Source organism: Cucurbita maxima, unplaced genomic scaffold, assembly GCF_002738345.1.
Source record: "Cucurbita maxima cultivar Rimu unplaced genomic scaffold, Cmax_1.0 Cma_Scf00007, whole genome shotgun sequence".
In the NCBI taxonomy this organism is placed as follows: domain Eukaryota; kingdom Viridiplantae; phylum Streptophyta; class Magnoliopsida; order Cucurbitales; family Cucurbitaceae; genus Cucurbita; species Cucurbita maxima.
In genome coordinates, this window is record NW_019272023.1 from 5,366,536 (window position 1) to 5,385,129 (window position 18,594).

At 36.7% G+C, this 18,594-nt stretch overlaps 4 protein-coding genes across 6 annotated transcripts in view; 3 read left to right on the forward strand and 1 right to left on the reverse strand.

The window, feature by feature from the left end:
• Nucleotides 1-2,918: 2,918 nt before the first annotated feature.
• On the forward strand, nucleotides 2,919-6,135 carry LOC111482405 (FT-interacting protein 1-like). The gene is made up of 2 exons (XM_023128162.1): nucleotides 2,919-3,344; nucleotides 3,435-6,135. The coding sequence occupies exon 2, from the start codon at nucleotides 3,489-3,491 to the stop codon at nucleotides 5,940-5,942; it is 2,454 nt and encodes an 817-aa protein (XP_022983930.1). The 5' UTR covers nucleotides 2,919-3,344; nucleotides 3,435-3,488; the 3' UTR covers nucleotides 5,943-6,135.
• Nucleotides 6,136-6,819: 684 nt separating this feature from the next.
• LOC111482059 (60S ribosomal protein L6-1-like) lies at nucleotides 6,820-8,899 on the reverse strand. The gene is made up of 4 exons (XM_023127696.1): nucleotides 8,560-8,899; nucleotides 7,961-8,067; nucleotides 7,267-7,448; nucleotides 6,820-7,175 (listed from the first exon to the last, which is right to left on the reverse strand). The coding sequence occupies exons 1-4, from the start codon at nucleotides 8,808-8,810 to the stop codon at nucleotides 7,020-7,022; spliced, it is 696 nt and encodes a 231-aa protein (XP_022983464.1). The 5' UTR covers nucleotides 8,811-8,899; the 3' UTR covers nucleotides 6,820-7,019.
• A 1,798-nt stretch (nucleotides 8,900-10,697) lies between these two features.
• LOC111482391 (sister chromatid cohesion 1 protein 3) lies at nucleotides 10,698-15,074 on the forward strand. 2 transcript variants are annotated; one of them, XM_023128143.1, is made up of 14 exons: nucleotides 10,698-10,946; nucleotides 11,220-11,487; nucleotides 11,560-11,606; nucleotides 11,694-11,743; nucleotides 11,840-11,907; nucleotides 11,996-12,456; nucleotides 12,558-12,666; nucleotides 12,741-12,877; nucleotides 12,962-13,596; nucleotides 13,917-13,962; nucleotides 14,075-14,120; nucleotides 14,295-14,430; nucleotides 14,524-14,664; nucleotides 14,832-15,074. In XM_023128143.1, exons 1-13 carry the CDS (start codon nucleotides 10,823-10,825, stop codon nucleotides 14,620-14,622), a joined length of 2,226 nt encoding a protein of 741 aa, XP_022983911.1. In that variant the 5' UTR covers nucleotides 10,698-10,822; the 3' UTR covers nucleotides 14,623-14,664; nucleotides 14,832-15,074. The 2 variants fall into 2 exon arrangements, with proteins under 2 accessions (XP_022983911.1, XP_022983912.1); XM_023128144.1 differs by having other exon boundaries at nucleotides 14,837-15,074.
• A 1,107-nt stretch (nucleotides 15,075-16,181) lies between these two features.
• Nucleotides 16,182-18,594, forward strand: part of LOC111482100 (probable helicase MAGATAMA 3) — a 10,472-nt gene continuing 8,059 nt past the window's right edge. The window contains exons 1-6 of one of the 2 annotated variants that reach the window (XM_023127758.1): nucleotides 16,182-16,400; nucleotides 16,488-16,641; nucleotides 16,794-16,970; nucleotides 17,188-17,394; nucleotides 17,866-18,054; nucleotides 18,266-18,301. In XM_023127758.1, the coding sequence (XP_022983526.1) occupies nucleotides 16,555-16,641; nucleotides 16,794-16,970; nucleotides 17,188-17,394; nucleotides 17,866-18,054; nucleotides 18,266-18,301 (696 nt within the window). In that variant the 5' untranslated portion in view covers nucleotides 16,182-16,400; nucleotides 16,488-16,554. The remainder of the gene's footprint in view (nucleotides 16,401-16,487; nucleotides 16,642-16,793; nucleotides 16,971-17,187; nucleotides 17,395-17,865; nucleotides 18,055-18,265; nucleotides 18,302-18,594) is intronic. The other variant, XM_023127757.1, reaches the window with a different exon arrangement.

Sequence of the window (18,594 nt, forward strand, 5' to 3'; positions counted from 1 at the left end):
AATTTAGTTCATACAAATTCACTTACAATCGAGGTTGTCTTTCATTTAATAATGATTTAAAAAAAAATCAAATAGGCATTTATGTAATTTCTTACGATGAAATACTTTCAATGCAGTTTGACTTATCGGACGATGCACGGTCGTGTGTGAAGAACGTTTCTGTTGTACGGAGCCTTTGCCATAAGGTTATTATCCATTCAATTATTTCATGATTTTTTGGTTGGAGAAGGTAATAAAGTATTCCTTATAAGGGTGTGGAAACCTCTCACTAATAGATGCATTTTAAAACTTTGGGGGAAGTCCAGAAGGGAAATCCCAAAGAGGACAATATGTGCTATCGATAAGCTTGAGTTATTCCAAATGTATCCAAGCTAGACACGCGGCTGTGTGCCAACGAGGACGTTGGGCCTTCAAAGGGGTGAATTTTGAGATCTCACATTGGTTGGAGAGAGGAACAAAATATTCCTTATAAAGGTGTGGAAACCTTGAAGGAAAGTCTAAAGAGAATAATATCGGCTAGCAGGAGACTTAGACTGTTACCTTAGATGTTCCTACAAAATCAATTCACCTTATTGCATGATTATAACTCTTAAAAGGAAGAAATTTACAACTCCAAGATAGAAATTAGTTTGATCCTTTTACCAGATTTCAGTTTTTGAACTTTTGAGATGTCTATTAGATTAATGATTTTCTTAACAATACAATGGGTTCTTAACAGGTCGGAATCACAGTTGCTGCTAGGAAGTATGATTTAAGTTCGTCTGCACATTTCCAGACATCAGATATCTTGAATCTCCAACCTGTTGTTAAGCATTCAATTCCTGTATAGTCCAATGCTAATGATTATGTCGGTTGTTTCCCGTCTCTGTATCCATGCGTGTATGTTGTCTTCTAAATTTGTTTGCATTTCTTTTTTCTGATATAAATTTTGTTTGCTTCTGTAGTTACGGTAATATGGCTCTTTTCTACCATGGACTTAACCAAACAGAACTTGCACTAAGACACATGTCTCGAGCATTGCTGCTGCTAGGTTTATCGTCTGGTCCTGACCATCCTGATGTTGCTGCAACTTTCATAAATGTTGCAATGATGTACCAGGATATTGGAAAGATGAACACAGCTCTTCGTTATTTGCAAGAAGCGTTGAAGAAACTTGCAGTCTCATCCAGACTTAATGCACTCATTTCAAGCTGCTGGATCTGGCAATTCTGGAGGTGCTATCAACAAATCCCTCAATGCTGCTATTATTGGTGAAACTCTTCTGCAAAGTAGGGGTGTAGACGAGAGAGCTGCTCGCGCCACAGCTGAAGCAAGAAAGAAAGCTGCAGCTCGAGGCCTCTTGATACGTCAATCAGGCGTCCCAGTTCAAGCTATGCCACCACTTACCCAGCTGCTCAATATCATCAATCTGGCTTGACACCAGACGCAGTGGATAGTAGCGAAACAGATGGTGAGAAGACAGAAGTTAACGCCAACCCCGCTACTAACAACGCTCAGGTGGATGGAAGACAAGATGGGTCCATTTGAGTAAAGAGTTGAGCTTAGTTTTAGCAATTGGCTGCTAAAAATTAGTTTTAGATGGGCCAATGCAGTACAGGTATTCCATTTTTTCAATCCTTTCCCAATAATTAGAGTCGTTCAAGAGGGATTTTGAGCACATTTTTATTTTATTCAGTCAGTTATAATGTTGGTAGTACATCTGGGTTCGTTTATACTGTTATGTAATATGATATGATCTTCATCTCATATTGCCTTAATGTGCCCAGCTTAGCAATTTAAAGGCAATGTCTGTTCTTTCAACCTGCTAATCCATATATGAAGTTGTGTTAGCTGGTTTTATTAGTTCATTTGGCAGATTGTTGTATAATGGAAGCTTGGGATTCGGAAGGTCTATTTGGTTTTGTAGATGGAGGTAGGGGTTGCCTTGTTCGATCACTTTTGGGTCAGATCTCCGTCCAACGTTATTTAAAGCGGTCCTTTATTTCTATCAAATTCGGTGTTTAAATTGTAGTTTTGAAAGGCGTTCTCAGAGACGGACCTAGCACAAGTCCTCTAGAAAGGGGTGCCAGAGAGGGTGAGTGCCTCATTGTACTCGGACTCTGTCGCACCACGAGACGTTGCCAATGAGTCAGGTTGTTTGGAAATACAGCCCCAATTGGATAATAAACTCTGTCCAAAACTAAATATGGGCAAGAGACCGATAGCAAATAAGTACCGGCACTAAGGCAGTGATATGCATTTCTAGCTTGATGTCTAAGGCAATGATAATCAAATCTAGATTTTGGAATTTTTTGAACCAATTTTCATTTTAATTCAATTGAAGAGGAAGAGATAAAATGGTGAGGAAATTGATGAAAGGCAAAGCAAACAAGGAATAAAGTATATAAAAAAAGGCTTTTTTTTTTTTTTTTAATCCAAAATTGACTTTGCTGCCTTTCCAAGAAAGGGACAATTCAGGAGTTTTTAAATATAAATAATTAAGATTAATTATGTTGTTAAGATTAATTTTAAATGTTTTTATATATATCTAGTAGTAGAATTTATAAGCTCATTTTTTCACAAATTAAAATTAAAAAAAAAAACTAAATAATTAGGAAGGAATAGTAGTACAAGTTATTTGGTAATAGTAAAATTTACTTTTGAAAGGAATAAATTGTTTTAAAAAAAGAACAATTTAAAAGTCGACCGCCAAAAATTATTCTAAAGTGATCGATCTAAAATCAAGTTTTCGTAATTCAACATTTTATAATTACTCACAATGTAACCATAAATCAAATAAACTTGTTGTTATTGCATTTGTTGTTCGAACTCTATCAAATTCAACTAAAGATTTCCACGAGACAAGCATGGACACGAAGCCTTACTCGTCCTCATGCCCGCCATTTCATTCTCCATCACCACGAAATTTTCCATTTATTTTGGAGGGATTGGAACGGAGATTTCCCGTATGTTCTTTTTTTTTTTCGTGTGTGTGTTCTCGAGCGAGAGATTAGAATCTCGAATGTTCCAACTCAAAAGAAACAATCTTGTTCATCTTTTTCAGTCTTTTTAGCAAACTTAAGAAACAAGTACTGTTGAGTTCTTGGTAAATTATGCCTTGGAAACAAAAGATTTTGCTTTCCTTCCTCTCCAGCTTCTTCATCAAACCATTCCTTTCTTCATAAGCTTCATAACCAAAAACACTTCCCACAAGGTGAAACAGAGCTCATAACTCTTTCATCTTTATATTTTTTTTGTCTTCCAAAATGGAACTTCCTTGCTTCTACTTGGAGTTTGCAGAAGAAATGGAAGGATTATGAAGCAACTGTTGGTGGTGAAGGATCTTCTAGTTCATCATTTATGAGGTTGATACTCAAAACCATATATAAGCTACTCGAAAACCATTCCAAACAGCCTCGATTCAACTATCTTTAACCATTGATATCCATCTCTAGATCCTGTTAAAGAGCCAAAGGCAACGATCGAGGAATCGACTGAAGCAGCAAACAATGCAGCGGCCTCGAATATTAGTACAGCGACGACCACACGGTGCTACATCTTCAATCAACAGAAGCATTCCATCACAAGCTGATCACAGCAACCAAGATGAGTATGAGATCAGGGACACTGATTCTCAACTCGACGAGCAATGGCCGAACAACAGAGCGTATGGCAGACGAGGTTGGCTGAGTAGTGAACGACATACAAGCACTTATGACCTTGTTGACCAAATGTTCTATCTCTATGTTCGAGTTACGAAAGCAAGGGATTTACCTCCAAGTTCCATCACTGGAGGCTGTGATCCTTATGTGGAAGTGAAGCTTGGAAACTATAAAGGAAGAACAAGGCATTTTGACAAGAAACAAAATCCAGAATGGAATCAAGTTTTTGCTTTCTCAAAAGAACGCATACAGTCCTCTGCACTTGAAGTTTTTGTCAAGGACAAAGAAATGTTAGGAAGAGATGAGTATCTCGGCCGTGTCGTGTTCGACTTGAACGAGGTTCCTACTCGGGTTCCTCCGGATAGTCCATTGGCTCCTCAATGGTACCGATTGGAGGACCGACGAGGAACCGGCAAGGTAAGAGGAGAAATCATGGTTGCTGTTTGGATGGGCACACAAGCTGATGAAGCTTTCCCAGAGGCATGGCATTCTGATGCAGCCTCAGTGTTTGGGGAAGGTGTTCATAATGTAAGATCAAAGGTTTATGTCTCTCCAAAACTATGGTATCTAAGGCTAAATGTGATTGAAGCTCAAGATGTTATCCCAAATGACAGAAACCGTGTTCCCGATGCATTCGTCAAAGTTCAACTCGGAAATCAGCTACTTAGAACAAAGATCAGCTCAACAAGCACTAATAATCCATTTTGGAATGAAGATTTGGTGTTTGTGGTAGCTGAGCCTTTCGAAGAACAGCTGCTAATCACTATTGAGGACAGAGTACACCCTTCAAAAGAAGATGTTTTGGGGCAGATCAGTCTCGCTCTCGACACGTTCGAGAAACGGCTCGATCATAGGCCAGTTCATTCGCGTTGGTTCAACCTTGAGCGGTACGGGTTCGGTGTTTTAGAAGCGGATAGGCGAAAGGAGCTCAAGTTTTCAAGCAGGGTTCACTTGAGAGGTTCTCTTGAAGGTGGATATCATGTGCTTGATGAATCTACATTGTACATCAGTGATCAAAGACCAACTGCAAAACAGCTATGGAAACAACCAGTGGGAATACTTGAAGTTGGGATTTTGAATGCTCAAGGATTGCTTCCTATGAAGATGAAGGATGGGAGAGGAAGAACAGATGCTTATTGTATTGCTAAGTATGGTCAAAAGTGGGTTCGAACTCGAACGATTCTCGACACGTTTAGTCCGAAATGGAATGAGCAATACACATGGGAAGTTTATGATCCATGTACTGTGATCACTTTTGGAGTTTTTGATAACTCCCATTTAGGTGGTGGTGAAAAACACAATGGCAGCAATGGTGCAAGAGATTCAAGGATCGGAAAGGTTCGTATTCGATTATCGACGTTGGAAGCTCACAAAATCTATACTCATTCTTATCCCCTTTTGGTTCTGCACCCCAATGGAGTACAGAAGATGGGTGAGATGCAACTTTCAGTTCGTTTCACCACCTTATCTTTGGCAAACATGATATACATCTATGGAAATCCATTGCTCCCAAAGATGCATTATATTCAGCCTTTCACAGTGAACCAAATAGAGAATTTAAGGTATCAAGCTATGAACATAGTAGCAACGAGGCTCGGTAGAGCTGAACCGCCTCTAAGAAAAGAAGTCATCGAGTATATGTTAGATGTTGATTCGCACCTATGGAGTATGAGAAGAAGCAAAGCTAACTTCTTTCGAATCATGTCATTACTTTCGGGAATGATTTCGGTTACTCGATGGTTTTGTGAAGTTTGTAATTGGAGGAACCCTGTCACATCTGTGCTCGTGCACATTTTGTTCCTTATCTTGATTTGGTATCCAGAGCTAATACTTCCTACTATTTTTCTATACATGTTCCTCATTGGTATATGGAACTACAGGTTTAGGCCAAGACACCCATCTCACATGGATACCAAGCTCTCCTGGGCTGACGTAGTGAGTCCAGATGAGCTCGACGAAGAATTCGACACGTTTCCGAGTTCTAAACCGAATGACTTGGTTCGACTAAGGTATGATAGATTAAGAAGTGTTGCAGGTAGGATTCAGACGATTGTGGGGGACATAGCAACACAAGGTGAAAGGGTTCAATCTTTACTCAGCTGGAGGGACCCTAGAGCCACCAGCCTTTTCATAGTGTTCTGTCTTGGCGTTGCTGCTATGCTATATGCTACTCCTTTCAGAGTGGTGGCTTTGGTTGGAGGTTTATATTATTTGAGACATCCAAAGTTCCGCAGCAAGCTACCTTCAATTCCTGGCAATTTTTTCAAGAGATTGCCTCCTCAAATAGATAGCTTGTTATGAGTTATGATGTTAAACTGTGTCAATATTTAAGCCATATGTATTATACTTTGAAGCTTTTATTGTCATTGTCATAACAATAGGGTACAAAATCCATGGCCATGTTTGCTTTTGTAACAGTTTCTTTTGGCCATGGTTTTACATCATAAAATACTAAAATTTGCAATAAATTTATGAATTAAGCTTGTTTGGCTAAGTGTGTGCTTGGGTGCTTGTTTGGCTAAGTGTGTGCTTGAATTTAGCACCCAAGAACTCTTCCAATTTGGTCTATTTTCTCTTCCAGTTTCATCAATAATAGTTGTATTAATTCTTTCAATTTCATCAATAATATTGTATGATCATTAAAATATCTAGTTTATAAAAAGTTTTTATTACCTCATAATGTACCATATAAACTATAACAAGTAAAACCCATCACTAGCAAATATTGTCTTATTTAGACTTTACCTTACGAGTTTACCCTTAAAATTAGAGAAGTGCTAGAGAGAAGTTAGAAGTGCTAGAGAGAAGTTTCTATACACTTATATGATGAATGTTTCATTCTCTTCTACATCTATGTGGGATCTCACAATCCACTCCCTTGGAGACCCAACATACCCACTGACACAATCCACTCCCTTGGAGACCCAACATATCCACTCATAATCCACTCCCTTGAAGACCCAACATACCCACCGCCACATCGCTCAATGTCTATCGCTGATACCATTTATAACAACCCAAGCCTACAAGTGGTTATAATCCTCTCTTTGGACTTTCCTTTTCAAACTTCCTCTTTTTCTTAAGAGGAATGTTACATTCTCTCCAAGTGATTGTGGGATCTCTTTTCAAATAGTTCTCTCAAAGTATTTCATCAGCTAGAAGCTAGAAGACAGTGATCGCAATGGAAGAAAAATTACATACCATATCACTATCAGAAGTCAAAGAAAGCTACATGACGCAAAATTTGATGAAAAAAGTTCACTGCAAAATTCATTGCGAGACATAATTTCAAATCTAGAATCCTCATGACAAAACATGAACAAGAAGATTGTTGGAATCAAGTCAACAAGAAAAGTATTGGCACCGAGGAGAAAATATCTAGAAAACAAGCTCGTGCGGTTTCATGCCAGACTTTAGAGAAAACCTTGCAGCTAAGTAGGTCTTTAAATATGAAACTGCCTCAATGGACTTTAGCAGAGCTGAGTCCACGGCCTTCTGATCATCCTTTTTGTCCTGTGGGAGTGCGCTTTTTTCCTACAAGTATCATGGTGGCAAGAAATTAGGATAAAGAAATTATAACAATCCATGTACTAGAGCCAAAAAATGATGGAAAACAGATACAAACCTCCTTCTCTGCTTCGAAAAATTCTCCTTCTCCCTTCTTTTTCTTCTTCTGAACTTCCTTGGAGAAATATTTGTCATCAAACTTCTCCACATTGACTCCTGCAAGGTCCACCTTGGTGGAGGTCGCGATCACGTATGACTGATTCACACGCCTCAATGGGACACCATTGACCTTGAATGGTCCTAAAATAACAAACTTTAAACTTAGATAATCCCTAGCAGGTTCAAGAATTGGAGATTTAAAATCAAAGACATTGGCTAATCACTATTTAATATGCATCCTTTCTCCCTGAATATAAAACAACAATCCACCAAACTCCTCCGAAAAGCAAGAGATCAAGGATACGTAGCTCAGAAACTTGTGACTATTGGCAGGGCATATTGGCGGAATGCAAAGCATGAGAAGTTTCAATATTAATCGGTTGCGAGGTTAAACTATTAATGCTGCCAAAATGCAAATCACAAGAATACTACTTTTTAGTTCTCAAAGGTAAAGGTTATGCAGCCAACACATTTAAAATCATATGTAAACCTAAGGCATGATGCAAATCTAACACAAGTTCACAATGAATGTAGAAAAAATAAAACTCAATTTTCATGAAAAGATAATAAAACACTTCCCAGCCCCCAACACAAAGCGATGGTACGTAAAAAATCACAAGGAAAGGTGATTAGAGAAAACCGCCAAGCCTCACCAGTGACTAAGAGCAACCCAGATGGAAGTTGCTTCAAGAACACAACTCTCTTTCCCTTGAACCTTCCAGTAAGAATGATAAGCACGGTTCCAGGTGTAATGCTAGACCTGCAAATAGTACAAAATTGACAAACTAAGTTATATGAGTACACCCCACATAGAATTCATTGAACTGAACCAAATGATCATTATTTGGAACATGATCAGCATTACTACACTTCAAGCAGTCCAAACCATCGGAAACCCGAACACTCAAATCAAGGTGTAAGAAAAGTCTTATCGTTTAAGGCACTTATTTGAATGTAAGCATCCCCACTTATTCCTAGGTATAGCATGAACTTCATTTTTTCTAATAGCAGTTTTCTTTTTAATCTCCTGTGCTATAGGGCGCGACACTACCCCGTTTATATTGTAATTCGTGTAATCAACTAAACTGGCTCCTATCCCCCCAAAAACTCAAATCGAGGTTTTACTGTTTTCAACCCACAGAACACTCCAATTTCTCAGTTCCCAACCACAACAAAATTAAACCACATCAAACAGATACGTTCCAAGACACTGCAATAAACATCCAAAGAAAGAACATTGAGAGAGATCGACCTAAGTTTGGTGGGCTTAGCCTTGCGCTTGTTGACAAGTGGTTTCTTGACATCGTCAGCAGGGTAAAATTTCGGCGGCTTCTCAGCTGGTGCGTCGGTCTTAGGCTGGGCATCGTGGCGAGGGAAGACACCTCCATTTTTGGCCTTGATTGCCCAAAGACCTCGCTTGTGGTACATCTTCGACCTCGAATATTTCCCAACCCCTCGAATGAGATCGGGGTTTCTGCTAACTCGTGCTGTCTTCGGAGCCATTGATGAAATTCTAAGAGTTCGGCGGCGGCAGCAGTGTCGTCTCCTCTCCTCCTACTCGCCGAAACGCTTCGGGCATTCAAAGCTGTAGACACATATATATTCGATATGAAACCCTAAAATTAATGGGCTTTATTTTTCCTTACAAAAAAAAAAAAAAAAAAAAAGGCCTTGATGTTTTTGGGCCTAATCATAGGTAAAATTGACAAAACCAATAAAAATATAATTTACATTTTTAAATTAATTCTTATTTAAAAAATATAAAACATTTTAATAAATTCATTAAATATTTACTAAATAAGTAAATAAATTTATATACTGAGGCAAGAACGTGGATTAAATTCTCGTCTAACAACATTTAATTAATGGAGAGAAATTTCTCAACATTTTCTTTTTTCATTTTCGGTCGGGATGCTCCCTATTAGACTCAGCCCGTAAGCGAAATGGGCATCTCCAACAATAACTAATGAATTAAACAAGTATAGGGTTAGAATTTGAATTCTTGCGACACGATAATAAAAATTTATCATTCAATCCTAAGTCTCGTTTACTTGCTATAAATCATAATGAAATCACTTTAAACATAAATATTTACTCGTGTATTGTTTATTAACCGTTGTCTTCAAAGATAGTAAAACAAATTAAATAATGTTAGTATTTTTTGGCAAGTTAAAATATAAACTAAACAATATGTTACAAAAAAATTAAAATTAAAATACAAATTACTATAAAATATTTACGTTAAACCCAATGTTATTTTCTTTCATGATAAAAAAAAATTTATATTTGCATTTTATCTTATATTAAAATAACAAGAATAAGAATGAATTTGACCATACCAATATGGCTTAAAATTAATTTTAATAAAACGTGAATTCCACACAACAATTAAACTTACCAAATAAACATAAATTTGTTAGGTTTTGTTCTAATATTAAAAAAAAAAAAACATATTTTTGTCTGTACGTTATTTTTTTTTTTACCTCATATTTTATCAATTACTTTTGTTTCTAATGTAATTGATTTGAAATTATACTGGTATCACGGTACTAATTAAACTAATTAGAATACTAGTAAATAAGTCTATCAAATTTTAAATTTTAAAATAAAATTATTGGTAAAAGTATTTATTTTTTAAAAGTTCAAATACTAAAAATAAAATTTAAAATTAATCGACTAAATAAATATTGAAAAATTAAATGAACGAAAAATCGAAGAAACTCAAAAGTTTGACAATGAAAGTATAATTTAAACCGACATAAAAATTTTAATTATATCAATTTTAATATGTTTGGAAGTGAAACTAATAATTATATCAATTTTAATTTTAATATGTTTAAGTTATATATTAATAATTTATAATTATTTTCCATTTGTAACATTCAACAACATTATTTTCCTCTCACAATTACACCAAAAATTGCAACAAAAAAAAAAAAAAAAAACTTATTGATTAAAAAATTGGTAATTGATACATTATTATTTTTACCCATTTAATACACATCTACGAAAAGAAAGAAATTTACCCCAGCAGCCACCTTCCTTTGCTTTACTCACGGCCACCGTAGTCGCCGCCCACTGCGCCGCCGTATACGTCCTCCGACGTCCGTGCCATCTCCGGCTATTCGGTTGCTTCTTGTTATATTAATAAATCAACGAATCAAACCGACCGGTTCGGCTTTTATTTTCAAAACCGAGAAAATTGGTTCGATTCTCCTTTAACCCGGTGATGGTAAATTTACCAACATTGTAGGGACAATTCCGTCAATATTGAAAGAAACTGCCACGGTGTTTTCGGTTGCACGTGTCGACACGTATGATCTTTCTAATATTCGCGCTGACAATTTGGCGCCAGTTTTAATTTCCCGCGCCTCTTCTTCTTCGCCTACTTCATTGTCAGCTAAACCCTAAACTCCATTCATTTTCATCATCGAAAATCTCTGATTTTCTGAAGTGCGTCGGAGTCCTTCGCTTTCCGGCGAGAAGGTTTTGGTTCCGAGGAATAAAAGAAGAAAATGTTTTACTCGCACACGCTGTTGGCTCGAAAGACGCCATTGGGGACTGTGTGGTGTGCTGCTCATTTGCAGCACCGTCTCAACAAGAAAGACTACGAGAAGACTAAAATTCCTGTCGTCGTCGGTCAGTATCTTATTGTTCATTTTGAATATCCGATGCTTTTGTTCTTGTATTTTCCCAGTTCGATCTGAAGTTCTTTCTTTTTTCAATCAAATTGGAGAAAAATTGTTGGGTTTTCCATTGAGGGTTTCTAAAGTGATTGAAAATCTCAAAGATTCGCCATGGTGATTTTCCATTTGTATCTTCAAGGTGTTGGTTTTCAAGTGCATGTATGAGTTTTTTAATTTTAAGAGTGGCTGATATATGATTCTTGTCTGGAATGGATACCTTTTGTAGATGCCATTATGTTTGGTGAAGTACCGCTTGCCCTGCGGACGTCGAGCTACCTTCTGTTAGGTGTCGTGCGGATTTATTCAAAGCAAATCGACTATTTAAAACATGATGTTGATGTTTTAGTGATGGAGTTACGAAAAATGCATACGCAAGCTTCGGCGAAACTCACTTTGCCTGAGAATGCTTATCAGGCACCGTTTCATTCTATCACTTTTCCTGAGACTTTTGATCTTGATGCTCTGGAATTGGACACTGATATTTATTACGATGGGTAATGGAATTAGATTCCCCAACTTTTTGATTGATTTGAAATCTCTCTGACACGATGATTTTGTTCCTACAGGATTCCAGATACTCATCTCAGGAGCGAGGAAGAGATCACTCTAGCAGGTTTAACACTGATTGCCTTTCACATGTACCCCTACCCCAACCGAATATGTATGGACCTAAAAACCAACTAAACTTTTTGCATTGCAGATCAAATTTCTATTGGAAGAGATGCTTATGTTGCTATAACTTTCGACGAGGTTGCTTTTTATCTACATTAGTAATTGTCAAGTTTTTTTCTTTGTACTTTATCTATGTTGATCATCGTGATTAAAATTGCTTACTTTTGTACATAGGACGTTATGCTGGATTTATCACATCTTGGAGAGGATCCTGATTTGGGCTTCAGGCCAATGGAAGAGGAGTAATCTCCCTGATTCCGATGCCCGGTCTCTTTTTCGTGATCAATTATTGTACCACAACCAGGCTGACTGTTTATATTTTGTCTGCAGCGTGATCTCTCCTCCTGTGGATACTACTATGAACGTTGAAGGCACAGTCGGTAATGAAGATATACTTAACATGAGACTTGATGAGGACAATGTGCCACAAAGTTTTCCAAGAGTAGAAGTTTCGGATCCTATGGATGTTCAAGATTTTGGTCCAAATAATCAGAGAATGCGTGAAGATGATAACTTGTCACCAAATGTTCCAGAAATTGAAGTTCTACGAGAGGCAGTCCCTGATTTAAGTCCAAGAGATGTTCCTATGGAGCCTTCACTTGGTGGTGATCACATGTCTGAATCACACTGTATTGTAGATGAGAATATAAGTCAGGGAAATCTCTTACCAATCATGGAAGATAATATGACTCTTCCAAAAACATCATTACAATTTGAGCAAAGTGCAGGACTTCCAACTTCTGCTACTTCGCAAGAGGCACTTAATATGATCGATACGCATATTTCATTTAGTAAGTTCAGTTCTAATTACTCCATATTTTGAGTTGAATCTAATTGGTGGTAAATAGCTAACGATATTTTGTTTTTGGATGCTTTCTTCCGTGTGTTGCAGGACAATCTCCTGAGGAACTTGTTCTTCAACCCACTCCTCCACAACCGCCAAGGCCAAGATCAAGAAAGAGAAAACAGTTCTTTGACAAGTCTACTGTATTGACTAACAAGTATGTTTGTGATATCTATCATTTAACTTTGTGTTTATTGTAACCATTTATTGATCTAGAAAGTTGTGTTGCAGGTCTATGAAAAAGGCTCTCGAAGATACTAGTGATTTGTTGCGTGAGAGGAGGAACACTCCAAGCTCTTCTTTGGAGGTATGGAAGTTCAACAACAGGTTGAGAAAAGAAGACGTTTTCTATCATCCTCACGTCACTGGTAAGTGATTTTTTGGTGTATTTCGTTTTTCTACTTGTTTATGCGTTCCTTTAATATCTGAATGAAACTGAAAATCTTATGCAGGTCTTTGTCATGATCTATGTGATATTTTTCATGTGAACTACATTGCTAAGAAATGTCGTGCAACATCCTTGGAGGAAGCTTCCGGGGATCTTGGGGATGCGAGAAACATTGCTTCGACGAGTGAAACTTTCTTAGGCCAAGCAGATGCTCCATCTCCAGCTCTAGAAGCTGCTTCTCCTCCACATTCCGGAATTCCACCCTCTGTTGATCCTGCTAGAAACATTGCTTCAGCAGGTGAAATTTTTTCGCCCCTTGTACCATCTGCCCCATCTCCAGCTCAAGAAGCTGCTCCCTCACCACATTCTAGAATTCCATCCACTGTCGATCCTGCTTCTGCTTCCTCTCCTGGAGTGGAGATTGAACATCTCCGTGATGTTGAGGGCAATCGGGGGGACGATACCTTGGCAGATTTAATTGCTTCTCCAACAAGGTTCATGCCTTCTCCTAGGCCTTCTGAAGGCTTAGGTTCACCATCAGTAATGATTGGATCTACTGGAATGCTGTCAACACCTGGACAAGCATCAACTGAACCTTCAAGATCCATGTTTGAAACTCCCGGAACAATGGACGAGGGACTGGGTGCAGAAGATATTACACTCTCGGATATTCCGGAACAGAGAAGTCCTGCAGACGAGGTAGGTCTTTCTGTTAATACTATTGCTTCATATTCTTCAGTAAGTTACCACTAGAATTCGATCTTCCTTCTTTTTATCAGCAGAAAAGAGGACAGTGCAAGCATGAGTTCAGTGCCCTAAAAAAACTTCACATATTACTGATTTTATTATCAAACGTGAATTCACATATTATGTTATATTACTGCCATAAAAAATGTTTGAGTTAAAGTAGTGTTGATTAAACCATTTAAAAATTTCTCTGAACATTTCTTCATTCTTCAATTCAGATGTGAAAATTGTAAGCACAGTGAAGTTCTAACTTGTTGAGATATTTATTGTAGGATCTTTATTTCCTGGAAGCAGATAGCTCACCAGCTGGTAGATCAAGTAATGCCGTACTTCCTGTTATTATTCAGTTGTTTCCTTTAACTATATTTCTTGGGTGCATTATATAACTTGGGATTCCTGTTTTGGTGTTGGGGGTAATGTGCTTCTACAGGGTCTCAGGGAACTCAAGGTGTCGACTCATTGTCCGTGAGAACGAGGTACTTTTCTATCATTTGCTTTCCGACCCTTTTCATTAATCATAGTGTAATTTTAAAAAATAGTGAGGGAGGCCAAGAGCCACAAAATGACCAAAGTCTACAAAAAGTTGAATGTTTCTGAGTACTCCAAATGACTTGTTATAATTGTCCCTCTTTTGCGTTTAATGTAAACAGGGCTGTAGGTCGGTATCTAAGGAGTCTTTCTCCTATAAAATCAATCTCAGACGACTCAACCCAAGAACTCTCTTTGAATGACATTCTAGAAGGAAAAAGAAGAAAGCTAAGCGCACGGATGTTATACGAGACTTTGGTAACGTTTTCAAAACTTCCAAAGATTATTTCAACTCTCCCCCTTCCCCCACCACATATAGCTTAAAAGTTTGCTTTATTTTATTGACATTAGGTTTTGAAGAGCTATGGACTTATTGATGTACAACAAGATGAACCTTATGGGGACATCCGTTTGAAATTGACTCTAAAGCTTTCTATGGCTCAAATATAGCACACATTATATATTTGGGTAAGGTGTGCATTGTATTTACTGGTAAGGATCTTACTGCACCTCCCTGCTTTCTTTGTTATAGCATCCACCCTTTTCAGCTTAGTCAGTGTCTTAGCACATGCTTGCTTGTCTTTACATCTATAAGTACCGCTGATCTTAGAGTGAAACCTTGTTTATGCTGCCTATGCTGAAGCTGAATCTTTATGTAGGTTAGGTTGCAGAAGATGTCCGACCTCGAGGTAGTTCTTTATGTACATTTTCTGGGTTGCAAGAGGAGTCGGAAAGTGCATTTTGTTCATCAGTGTAACAACCAAATTTTTGAACCCTGTATAGATATATGCATGGTTTAGTTGCGAGATGTGTAGTGAAATTATCTTATGGCTAATTATCTCTATTTTGTAAATTATATCAGAATTAGTACATTTGCCACATGTAGAATAAGTCTCTTGTTTCGGTTTTGTTAAGATCAAGGACTTTGTTAGATTTGACATTCTTAGTGCTTAAAAACAATTTTTCTTCTTTTTAAAATATTTTCAAAGCATCGAGAAAGTCGATCCAACGGTTTTGTAGGTTTTGTAGAGTAATGACCATGTAAGCTATAGTGGGGTAGCTCAAGTATTTATTTACTCCTTGTAGTGAGGATGTAAGATCAGCCTGTTCTACAAAACTTGGTATGAACTTTGCCTAATGTATATGTATTCAGATATCATCTTTCTGTGAGCTCCAAATAAAAAATCAATAGAACGTTCTTGATCGCCAATAAATGTTGTTTAATTGGCCAACCATCTTTTAATCTATTTTTTAGATTCGTGATCTTGAGTTTATAATGTTGTATTAATTGAGTCGGCGAGTAAGTTAATATAATTTAACAACAAATACTAAGCAAAAAGATTAGATTTATGACTCCGCCAGCCCTTTTTATGATGGGAATATATCTTCACATTTTAATTTTTATATGTAAATATGGGTTACAAAAGATTTCACACATTTTCTCTCTATAAAAATATACAAAAATGCTTAAATTTCAAGTGTTTTCTTGAAACAACTATTGTGTAGAAATTGTTGGAACAACGTGGGTGCGTTGGGATTTCAATTTTTGTTTTAGATCTTAGTTTGGTCCAGTATTTTAACAAATTTATTAAATAATTTAATTATTTTTAAATGGATATTTTTTAAACCAACTATAAAACTAAGTTTTTTTTTTTGGTTAATTTTTAATAACTTAGCCATAAATATTTATTAACCATTTGACTCCATTTAATAATTATTAAATTTTTTAAAAATTAAACTTATAAATATTCCTCAATTCGTTCACTTATGAATTTCTTATCTTTGTTATTTTATATTTAAAAGTATTTTTAAAATCTAATTTTAGATTTGAAAAAAAGAAAAAAGATTATGGAAAAGAATTCAAAATTTTGAAAATAAATCATTTTCAAACGAGCCGAAAATCGAACCCTCCGTCGGTTCGGTTCGGTTCGGTTCGGTTCTTGGTTTAGGCAAAAACCGAAAAAAAAAAAAAAAAAACTGAACTGATAACCCAAATTCGGCGGCTCCATCCTTCCTTCCCTTCCCTCTCGATAAACCCTTTCCGTTTAAATCCTTAAACCCTTCACAAGTCGTCGATTCCTCAATGCCATTCCTTTTCTAGCTTCTCCTTTTGCAATCCAATTACAATGGCTGTAGATAAGGAGAAAGTAGCCGAAGAATCTGTTACCAGTCGTTTGTTCAAAATTATTCTCAGCTGGGACTATTTCCGGCTCCTCAAGGAGTCCAAAGTTGGATTACTTATACTCAATTCTCTGCTGTTTATTTATGGTTTTTGATTTTGGCTTCGTTTTGTTTACTTTTGATCTTCTTAATAGCAAAAACGCAAGGATGATGGAGGTGCAGCGTCATTGGGTTTGAAGGAAGTGAAATCTTCGTATAAAGATGTCGACGATTATATCTCTACTTTTGAGCCGCTTTTGTTGGAAGAAATCAAGGCTCAGATTATTCAGAGGAATGACGACGAAGATGGTATTTGTTTCCCTTATGCATTAGACTAGGTCGGAAAACTGTTGAATAAGGAATTGCAAAAGGAAGAATTATCCTTTTACGTTTTCTGGTTTGAGGTTGTATGATTTGTAATACTCCTCTGTATCACTTTTTTTTTTTTTTTTACATTTTAGCACTTGGGATTTGCAGTGGCGGATTGGAAGTTCAGGGCGATCATGGACTGCAGTGAAGTTAATGGATTTCACTTCCCAGAGATAGTGTATCTCAGAGACGAGGACATAAAAGATGAAGATGGCGAAAAGGCTGAATTCCTATCACCAAATGATCTTTTGCTTCTCTCCAAGGAGAAGGTGAATGGACAGAAAAAATTGAGTCTAATCTACACCGAGTTTGAAAAAAGAAACAGGAAAACTAAATGGGGGAATAGAACGAGCATATAGCTAGCTAACATTTGCAATATTTAATTCTGTTCTGAATCCTCCCTGGATGCTTGAATTTGTATGGCTATTAAAATTGGTTTGTAGGTTTTAGTTCTTTTTATGGTTGACATCCATGTATATAATGCAGTTTCAGGAAAATGCAAAACTACCCACCACATATGCCTTTGCATTAGTGGAAAGTCGCCAACATAGTAAACTCAGGCTTAGAATGTATCTGGCTGGAGAAGTCACACATAAAGGCGTAGAGGCAATTGTATCTTCTCCAAGGCTTCTGAAAGTGCGGTCTCATATTACTTCTTCCAGCAAAGATGGAATATATATTTACAGTTTAAAGGTAAAAGTGTCCCCTGATTGGTACTTTCTGAAAGTTTCTGCACAGAGTTTCTTCCCTTCTCGTTGCCAGTTTTTGTTGTTGATGGTTCCTGATGTTTCTAAATGCTCATGATATCTCTTTCTTATGCTTATAGTAACTATAATGATTGGTGAAACTTGTATAGTTTTTCAAGGTCGGGCCCTCACCCAATATTCATCAATGAAATTTGTTTCTTATAATTCTTTTAAAGCCCAAATTAATTTGTTGTACTATATACTATAATATATTCTTGCCTTTTCTTTTATATTTTCTTAAAGAAAGTAGTTCGTATAAAGAATTTCTGTGATTGTTTTAGTACCAAAGAGTATTTCAATTCTTTAGTTACTTCCTCAATCTTAAGTTGTTTATTTGATTTATTAGTGTTGATACTGGCAACGAAATAGTTCTCTTGGTTGTGGTTAGCTTTTCTAAGCAAATTTGTTGATTTTGCAGATTTGCAGTTTATCGACTATCATTCGTGAATATATAGCATTGTGGTCTATTAGTTCTTTACCTTTTAGGGATATGATACTAGCAGCTGCTGATAAGAATACTGGTGAAGATCAAGCCTGGAAAATTTCCAGATCATTGCAGGATTATATGCGAGAAAATCTTAATGAATCTCAACAGGCAGCTGTACAGGTCAGTTAAGTTGCAGTTTGATGAAGCCAAGTAGTAGTTCTGTGTCTGGTGTTTATTTTTCCCTACCATTGATGGTTTATTATTCTAAATTCATGACTGAATTCAAGTTCCTATCCCCCCCCTCTTTCTCCTGCTCTCTGATTTTTTTAAACCTTTAACAAGCTTCATTTATATCGTCTATTTTCTGAACATATATCATTCTTAATTGCAGGCTGGTCTGTCGCGTAAACCCTTTGTTCTCATACAGGTTCATCTTATTACATTTGCGTTCCTTTTATCTATAAGTTTACCTACTAAGAAATGTTATTGACCTGTTGAAGTTTGTATCAGTTATTTCTTTTATGGCGATTCATCTTTAGCTGAGATTGCCCTTGTTGTCTAAGAATTCAGTTTTACCAACTTCATAGAATCCCAAAATAAGGAAATAAAATTTATTAGATGCTTTTGGATTGGGGATGCTTTTAATTGGCAGATTTTTTGGAGTGAACTCATTTACTTGTTAATGTCTTTTTTTCTTTTTTTTTTTTTTTTTTTTTTTTG

Bases quoted from the DNA above. Each gene is read 5' to 3' on its own strand.
- LOC111482405 (XM_023128162.1), top strand. From the start codon at position 3,489: ATGCAGCGGCCTCGAATATTAGTACAGCGACGACCACACGGTGCTACA.
- LOC111482059 (XM_023127696.1), bottom strand. From the start codon at position 8,810: ATGGCTCCGAAGACAGCACGAGTTAGCAGAAACCCCGATCTCATTCGA. The intron at 8,068-8,559 runs GTCGATCTCTCT...TACTATTTGCAG, and splicing joins GCTAAGCCCACCAAACTTAG to GTCTAGCATTACACCTGGAA. The intron at 7,176-7,266 runs GTTTGTATCTGT...TGATACTTGTAG, and splicing joins TTTTCGAAGCAGAGAAGGAG to GAAAAAAGCGCACTCCCACA.
- LOC111482391 (XM_023128143.1), top strand. From the start codon at position 10,823: ATGTTTTACTCGCACACGCTGTTGGCTCGAAAGACGCCATTGGGGACT. The intron at 11,488-11,559 runs GTAATGGAATTA...TTGTTCCTACAG, and splicing joins ACTGATATTTATTACGATGG to GATTCCAGATACTCATCTCA. The intron at 12,667-12,740 runs GTATGTTTGTGA...GTTGTGTTGCAG, and splicing joins TCTACTGTATTGACTAACAA to GTCTATGAAAAAGGCTCTCG.